Source organism: Corylus avellana, chromosome ca7, assembly GCF_901000735.1.
Source record: "Corylus avellana chromosome ca7, CavTom2PMs-1.0".
NCBI classification, from domain to species: Eukaryota; Viridiplantae; Streptophyta; class Magnoliopsida; order Fagales; family Betulaceae; genus Corylus; species Corylus avellana.
In genome coordinates, this window is record NC_081547.1 from 18,837,098 (window position 1) to 18,846,729 (window position 9,632).

The window sequence follows — 9,632 nt, forward strand, 5'->3', positions numbered from 1 at the left end:
AAGCCCTAGTTATGTTTAGTTAATATTTCAATATTGGCGCCTTTGTGATGGTTATGTTATGCTATTTAACTTGGTTAATTCCTGCTTTCATGAATTCCTCATATGTGTGTGCCTGATCAACATATGCATGTCGTATGGACTAGTTAATTAAATCAATTTGGATGATCGAGTCCTGGGTTTAATGTAAGTAACAAAAGAAATCCACACCGGGTTCTTGGGTTAATCAGCATGGGAAACCGGGAGTAGACACCCATGCCCTAGGCCTCATGTGTTTGTCGATTTTCACAGATTCATGCTTTCTTAAAGAACAACTTAGTAGACACCCATACTAAATCCTTTAAGAAAGAAAAGAATTAGAGTAGACACCCATGCCTAATTCGTTGCTTAGGGAAATCAAAAGCTTAAGGAGTAGACACCCATACCTTTAGGTTAGCAAATACTAAGCATGCATAACATGATCAAAGCATTGGCATATTGTTATATTAGATAGATATAATTAGTGGTGGAAATCAAAGCCCTACCTTTTATTATCATCACTTTAACAATCAATCTTTATTTTTACTTAAGGAATTTATTTTTAAAACATAAATTTAGCAATCCTCGTAGGAATGATCCTGTACTTACACCATATACTACTATGTTGACCTTGTGCACTTGCAGGTAAAACGTACAATTATTCACCTATTCATTTAGGTAGATAATTTGCACAACAATGCCCTCTCTCTTGCATCATCTACTCATACCTCTTCACAAATAGACACACCAAATCCTCCTCTGCCTAAAGTACCCTCCAACCGCATCATCACCAGATCCCAAATAGGCCATCTAAAACCAAAGGAGTTCCCTGGTTTCAAACTATTTCACACCACTAAACACCCCATCTTAGCCTTCTAAGTTGTTCATCTACCACCAACACCTTCCACCTTCAAGCAGGCTGCTACCAAACCTGAGTGGATACATGCAATAACATCTGAGTACAATGCTCTGCTCTCAAACCAAACTTGGTCCCTATGCCCCATGCCCATCAACTACAGTGTCGTGAGAAACGAATGGGTTTTCAAAATAAAATAAAAAAACCCAGATGGGAGTGTGGACAGATTCAAAGCAAGACTAGTTGCAAAAGGATTTGATCAACTAAGTGATGTTGATTACTATGAGACCTTTATTCCTGTCATCAAGCCTACTACAATTCGTTTGGTCTTAGCACTAGCTGTCCAATTTGACTAGGATATCAAACAATTGGATGTGTCCAATGCCTTTCTTCATGGTGTCCTAGATGAGGAAGTCTACATGGAACAACCTCAAGGGTTTGTTCATCCATCTTACCCTGATCATGTCTGCAGGTTATATAAATCGCTTTATGGCCTGAAACAAGCTCCAAGGGTCTGGCTTACACGATTGTCTCAAGCACTACTGGATATTGGCTTCTTTAGCTCTCAATTGGATCCTTCTCTCTTCACCTATCACACTGACCAAGCTCATATCTTTCTTCTGGTTTATGTTGATGACATAATCTTTACTGGAAATCATCAACCCACCATTCAATGGATAGTTAGCAAGCTGAAACTTGACTTTGCACATAAGGATCTTAGCTCACTAAGCTACTTCATTGGAATTCAAGCCACAAGAGATTAAGTAGGCCTTCATCTTAGGCAGTCCAAATACATTCTTGACCTCTTGGATCACACTCAGATGACTGAATCCAAACCATATCCAGCCCCTTATCTCACTGGTTCAAAAATGTCCAAATTTGATGGAGAACATTTACACTACCCTATAGTCTATAGACACATTGTAGGAGCACTTCAGTATGTTACCCTCACGAGACCAGACATTGCATATTCTGTAAATCAACTTTGTTAGCACATGCATACTTCAACTTCCATTTATCTCACAACAGCCAAAAGGGTCTTAAGATATCTCAATGGTTCTATTGACCATGGTCTCCAATACAACAAAGACCCTCTTGCCATCATCACATTCTGTGATTCAGATTGGGCAGGTAACCCTAGTGACGATCCACCACTGGATTTGGTATCTACTTTGGCTCCAATTTGATCTCTTAGTCTGCTAAGAAACAACACATTTCCTCTAGATCAAGTACATAAGCAAAATATCGAGCATTGTCTCTAGCAACTGCTGAAATGTATTGGCTGAGAATGCTTCTTAAGGATCTCCAAGTCTGTCTCCCCTCTCCTCCTGTCATCAGGTGTGACAACTCAAGAGCCCTTGCCCTAGCTCTTTGTCTCTCTCTCCAAATCTTTCTCCCCTCTCCTTCTGTCATCAAGTGTGACAACTTAGGAGCCCTTGACAACTTCAAGTCTTACTCAAAAATTTCACTTCCACCACTCTCTCTCTCTCTCTCTCTCTCCCCCCTATTTTCCCTTCTTGTAGGCGAGATGGATATGGGTGAGGCTGAGACTGAAGATTTTGGTTTGATTGTTTGTAGATTGAGTATGAGCTTTAGGATTTTCGACTCCGATTGTGGGTACGCAATTTCTGGGTATGTGATAGATTACCAATTGTGGGCATGCATTTTCTGGGTGTGTTTTCGTCAATTTGCGTTGGTTGAGTTTTCGTAGATTTTGGACATTTGGTTGATACCCAATTTTATGAAGATTTTGGGAATTTAGGGCATTGGCTTTCTTGAACGTTGCCTCTTTGTCATCTATTTCTCTTCTTCTGCTCTGTTTTGTCATCTATACGATAGATATATGCACTTGGTATGATGCTTATATATTTGTAGGATTCTCAGAGTTGCAATGTTTCACATTTTGGAGTGCATATATTTGTATGATGTTTATATGTTTGTAAGATTCTCACAGTTATAATACCAACTCTACTTGTTGGTATGTTGTTATTGTTGATATTATTTCATGAAACTAAAATTTTGAATTTATTATTATTTCATGATTATTTTGAATTTTAAATAAATAACTGATCTCCTATTATTATGTTTTAATAGTCATTTATTTTAAATAAATAATTTTTTGTCCTATTATCTTGTTTTGATCGGTTACCACCACTTCATCACTATCTCCTATTATTATGTTATATGAGATCATGTGTTTTCAAGTTTCAACTGATGAGATCATGTGTTTTCAAGCTTCAACTGCTTTTTCAACGTTAGATTTTAAAATATATGTAACCGTTATTTCAATTAAAAAAAAAACTACTTCTGAGATAATATGGAATTATATAGATATATTTTAATTCCCAGTAGTTTTATTATATTTTAACAGATAATTTTATTTTCTCTCTCTTCCTCTCACCATTATTAATGGCTGTTACAAAATATTTTTGTTCTGGATAGTGTTCAGAGTTTGCAATCTGCACACTACATCTGGCAGTATTGTATCCTGAGGATAAGATTGCTCTGATTCCCTTTTGCAAGACTTCTAATACAAGTGGGAGGCAATGTTTATCTAAAATATAGAGTTACAATTGCCTTACTGTCCAGATTTCATTTACTTTTCATTATGTTTGTATTCTACGTTTATTTTTTCCCTACAATTCCCACATCATTATTTCCAACAATTTTTAGATAAACATTTTGCATTCTTCAATGGCACTTCCAACAATGAATTCTGCTATTACTTCTCTGAACGTGATGCCACATGATCTTTCCAAATTGGATCGTGTTGATGGCAACAACTACAAATGGTGGAAGGAGAAAGTTGAATTTCTACTGACAACATTGAGGGTTCGCTATGTGCTCGACACACTCTGTTCGAATGTTCCTGTGGAAGGAGCAACTGATGAACAAATTAATGTGAAATTCAAATGGGAGGAAGCCAACTACACTTGTTGGGGGAGTATCCTCAACACCGTCACTGATCCACTGTTCGATATGTATGCACCAAAGAAGTTTGCAAGAGAGATCTGGGAGGCATTGGAGAACAAATACAAAACTGAAGATTCTGGCAACAAAAGCTATCTGGTAAGTAATTATTTTGATTTTAAAATGGTGGATAATAAGCCTATTTTGAATCAAGTTCATGAGATTCAATTTATTGTCCAACAATTGTATTCAGAGTGCATTCCAATTGATGAAAAACTTCAAGTGGGTGCTATTATTGCCAAATAGCCACCAACTTGGAAGGATTACCGTAAGTCACTTAAGAGAAAAGGTGATGATCTGACTTTGGAAGGTCTTCAGAGACAACTTCGTATTGAAGAAGAGTCAAGGCTTCGAGACAAACTCGAAGAAGAGGCTGAAATGAGCAAATCTGCCCATGTGGTTGAAATAGACAACAAAAAAGGGAAAAAGCCCAAATATGAATTTGGTGGTCCTAGTAAAATAGGTCCAAAGAAAAAGGGCAATTTCAAGAAAAATGCGATTTGTCATTATTGCAAGAAGCCTGGGCACTTCATCAAGAATTGCAGAGTTCTGAAGAAGAAGGAATAGGCCAACAATGTTGAAGAAAATCAATGATTCAAGTTGATGGGTTGATATTGGTGCAACTCGTCACATCTGTGGAGATAGAAATCTCTTCAAAAAATATGAGAAAGTTGGTGATGAGATTGAACTCTACCTGGGAAATTCAACTACCACCAAAGTAGTTGGAAAAGGCACTATTGAGTTGAAATTTACTTCTGGCAAAATAGTTACTCTTATTGATGTATTTCACGCATAAGAGATTTGAAAGAATCTGGTTTTTGGTGGTCTTTTGTCTAAACATGGCTATAAACTTGTATTTGAATCTGACAAATTTGTCTTGACCAAAAATGGCATGTTTGTGGGCAAAGAATTTGCTGTAAATGGAATGTTTAAACTCAATTTAATAAAGGAGAATGTTTTTGTTTATATTGTTGACTCTTATTCATTATGGCATGCTAGATTAGGACATGTAAATTATAATTCTGTGAATCGAATGGTTAAATTAGGATTGTTGCCTTCTAATTTGCATGATGATAGAGATAAATGTGAAATCAGTGTTAAAACAAAGTTAACTAGAAAACCATTTTCAAGTGTTAATAGATCAGCTTCAAATTTACTTGAATTAATACATTCTAATGTATGTGATTTGAGTGGTAAAATTACAAGAGGTGGTAAAAGATATTTCATTACTTTTATAGATGATTTGTCTAAATATGCTTTTATCTATTTGATTAGAACAAAAGATGAAGCTTTAGACATGTTTAAAATTTATAAAGCTGAAGTTGAAAATATACTTGGTTGCAAGATTAAATCATTAAGAAGTGATAGAGGTGGAGAATATTTTAATAATGACTTTGACAATTTCTGCGAAATTAATGGTATTATTCATGAGAGAACAACACCTTATACACCACAACAAAATGGTGTAGCGGAAAGAAAAAAATAGAACACCATGGATATGGTAAATGCAATGCTTAACCATTCTGGTTTGCCTGAAAATCTTTGGAGTGAAGCTATTTTTTCTGCAATTCACATATTAAATAGAGTGCCTTCTAAAAGAAATCATTTTCCCCCTGGGTTATGGTTTAAACGTAAACCCAACATAAATTATTTTAAATTGTGGGGGTGCCTAGCTTATGTTAGGTTGCCTGATTTTAAAAGATCTAAATTAGGACCAAAAACTTCCAAATGTGTTTTTCTCGGTTATGCTTTTCATAGTAAATCTTATTGTTTTCTTGAATTGGATTCTAATGTAATTATTGAATCAAGAGATGCAGAATTTTTTGAATCCAATACAATTAAAAACTCTAATTTTTCTAAAGCAAGTACTTCTAATAATGAAAATATTTTTGAAAATATTGTTTTAGAAAATGAAGAGAATTTTGAAATTAGAAAATCCAAAAGAACAGAAAAGAAAAGAGTTTTGGTCCTGATTTTTTGACATATTTTATAGAAGGCAACTCTCAAGTGATTGTGAATGAAGCTGGTGTGTGTTACAATATAGAAAATGAACCTTCTAACATTGAAGAAGCTATGAAATCTAGGGATACCACATTTTGGAAGGAGGCTATTGATGATGAAATGGAGTCCATTATGTTTAATAACACATGGATTCTTGTAGATTTACCTTCCGGTTCTAAATCCATAGGATGTAAATGGATCTTTAAGAAAAAGATGAAATCTGATGGATCCATTGACAAATATAAGGCTAGATTAGTAGCCAAAGGGTTTAGACAATCAAAGGGCATTGATTATTTTGATACATATGCTCCTGTGGCTAGGATTTCTTCAATAAGAACTTTGATATCTTTGGCTTCCATATATAACCTTGAAATCCATCAAATGGATGTGAAAACAGCATTCTTAAATGGTTATTTGGATGAAGAGGTATATATGGAACAACCAGAAGGGTTCATTATTCCAGGACAAGAAAACAAAGTTTGTAAATTAGTCAAGTCATTATATGGTTTAAAACAAGCTCCAAAACAATGGCATGAAAGATTTGATAACGTAGTTATTTCTAATGGTTTTCGTTTGAATGAAGCTGATAAATGCATTTATTTTAAAATGTTCGATAGTAATATTGTCATTATATGTTTGTATGTAGATGACATGCTAATTTTTAGTAATAGTATTTCTTGTATTAAAGATACAAAAGATTTTTTATCATCACATTTTGATATGAAAGATATGGGTATAGCAAACACTATACTTGGTATTAAATTACACAAAATAGGAAATGCATATGCCATCTCTCAAACTCATTATATTGATAAAGTTTTGAATAAATTTAGTCATTTGCATGACAAAATTTCTCGTGTTCCTTATAACTCAAGTTTAAAGCTTGGAATAAATAAAAATCGATGTGTATCACAACTAGAATATTCTAGTGTTATTGGAAGTCTGATGTATGCAATGCATTGCACACGTCCAGACATTGCATTTGCCGTGGGCAAATTGAGTAGATACACAAGTTGTCCAAGCATTGAACATTGGAAAGCAATTTTCATAGTGTTGGGTTATTTAAAAGGAACTAAATCATATGCTCTACACTATGGAGGATATCCCTCCATAATTGAAGGGTATAGTGATGCTAATTGGAATTGTGTTGATGATGGATCTAAATCCACGAGTGAATGGGTTTTTACCCTTGGTTGTGCAGCTATCTCTTGGGGATCCAAGAAACAAACTTGTATAACTCACTCAACTATGGAGTCAGAGTTAGTTGCTTTAGGAGCTGCTGGAAGAGAGGCTGAATGGTTGAGAAATTTTTTGATTGACTTGCCTTTATGGCCAAGTCCCATGCCTCCAATTTCCTTGCATTATGATAGCCAAGCTACATTATCAAGAGTATATAGTAAGTCCTACAATGGGAAGTCAAGACATATCAGTCTTAGACATAATACTGTGAGACAATTATTGGAAGAAGACATTATCACAGTAGACTATGTAAAATCGTGCACGAACTTAGCAGATCCTTTAACAAAAGGCCCAAGTAAGGATATGATTCGTAAAACCTCATTTGAGATGGGTCTAAAACAAATTGAATAGATCACTACAAGATGGCAATCCAACCTAGACTTTGGAAAACAAACTAGAGGTTCAATGGGAAAAACAAATCTTGATGGTGATGATGTTAGCACTAAATTAGATCATCTAGAGGAATAATTGATGTTTAGTGCGAGTCCTGTAATGAAAAGGAAAGGTTGTGTATAACTCTTAATGAGTTCGCATAAAAGGTGTTTTTTAATCTACAGGAGCACCTAGAAGAACTCTACCTATGTGAGTGTAAAGTCAGGCCACTTTTGTCGGGGCTTGGTAAGCCACCTAGAGCACTCATGAAGTTGGGATAACACGTATGGCCATTAATGCGAGGCTGAAAAGAACTATAGAAATTTTAATATGTTGATATGTGTTAATTCTCCGGTTTTATCATTAAGTATGATAGTTCAAAGACATTGAGTCTACTATCACACTGATAAAGCTTTGAGAATTATACACTAAGTGAAAGTTCAAACCCTAATGGTACTTTCATTTATGTATCAACATTTTGGAGTAACAGCAATTTTATTTTTATTTTTATTATTATTACTTTTTTAATTTTATTTTCTTGAAATAAGTGGGGGATTGTTGATATTATTTCATGAAACTAAAATTTCAAATTTATTATTATTTTATGATTATTTTGAATTTTAAATAAATAACTGATCTCCTATTATTATGTTTTAATAGTCATTTATTTTAAATAAATAACTTTTTATCCTATTATCTTGTTTTGATCGGTTACCACCACTTCATCACTATCTCCTATTATTATGTTATATGAGATCATGTGTTTTCAAGTTTCAACTAATGAGATCATGTGTTTTCAAGCTTCAACTGCTTTTTCAACGTTAGATTTTAAAATATATGTAACCGTTATTTCAATTAAAAAAAACTTCTTCTGAGATAATATGGAATTATATAGATATATTTTAATTCCCAGCAGTTTTATTATATTTTAACAGATAATTTTATTTTCTCTCTCTTCCTCTCACCATTATTAATGGTTTTTACAAAATATTTCTGTTCTGGATAGCGTTCAGAGTTTGCAATCTGCACACTACATCAGGTAGTATTGTATCATGAGAATAAGATTGCTCTGATTCCCTTTTGCAAGTCTTCTAATACAAGTGGGAGGCAATGCTTATCTAAAAGATAGAGTTACAATCGCCTTACTGTCCAGATTTCATTTACTTCTCATTCTGTTTGTATTCTACGTTTATTTTTTCCCTACAATTCATACATCTTTATTTTCAACAGTTTATATATTTGTAAGATTCTCATAGTTGCAATTCTCACAGTTGCAATGTTTCTATGTTGCTTTTGACAGAAAGTGGTGTTTCTATGTTTATAATTTGTGTATTTTTAGCTGGTCAAAATAGTGAGATAGTTACATTTGTCTCTTGCTGCAATAGCTAAATTTGTCTCTTGCTGCAATTCACCAAATGAATTAGGGCTCGTATTTTTATGTTAAAAGCTGAGATTGCTCAATGCAAAAAAAATTGTCAAGGACTTTTTGATCTATAGTCTTTGAATTATTGGATTGCATATAGTTTTCATTGTTTTATCATCATGGAATATGTTCAATAAAAATTAATAGAACATGGCGATCAATTTACCTTTTCAAAGAGGTGCCAAGAGAACAAGGTTGATGTTCTACTTTTCTTTTTTTCTTTTTTTGCTATTGAGGTTGATGTGCTTATGTGTTGACTGTTGTGGGGCTTTACTCAGTGCCATGGGGAAAGCACAAATAGAGCATGGAGAATAAAGAAGAGAAGATACCAAATGCTATAAAGGGTGCTCAAGTAAATGGCAATGGAATTTCAGGAATCGAAGATATTGAAGTTAATGGACTTGTTCAAATGGTGAAGGGAGAAGCTGATAGCAAAGTAGCTGCTGCTCTCTCCTGCTACCATTAATTATAATTAGCATCTCCATTTCCATGGAGAACCCTCATGAAAGCCAGCCAAGATATCACAAAAGCAAAATCATAGGAACGGATGGAAGGGGATGGGCATTTTTGTCACCCGTTTTGTCATAATTTTTTTTTTCTCTTTAAAGTTATAATATAATTGGAGTTTGGGTCTTGTTTGTAAGACAATGATAATAATAATAAAAAATTAAAAAAAAAAATTTTAAAAAAATTGATCTATATAAGAATCCTTGAGTAGTTTTCCTTTTAATTATCTCACTGAATTAGAATTTTGCT

The 9,632-nt window shown here is 34.1% G+C and overlaps 1 protein-coding gene across 1 annotated transcript; it reads left to right on the forward strand.

Annotated features, from left to right (window-relative positions):
- The first annotated feature begins 5,914 nt into the window (after nt 1-5,914).
- LOC132187959 (uncharacterized mitochondrial protein AtMg00820-like) lies at nt 5,915-9,342 on the forward strand. Its single transcript, XM_059602384.1, has 3 exons — nt 5,915-6,268; nt 7,639-7,699; nt 9,251-9,342. The coding sequence occupies exons 1-3, from the start codon at nt 5,915-5,917 to the stop codon at nt 9,340-9,342; spliced, it is 507 nt and encodes a 168-aa protein (XP_059458367.1).
- The last annotated feature ends 290 nt before the right edge of the window (nt 9,343-9,632 follow it).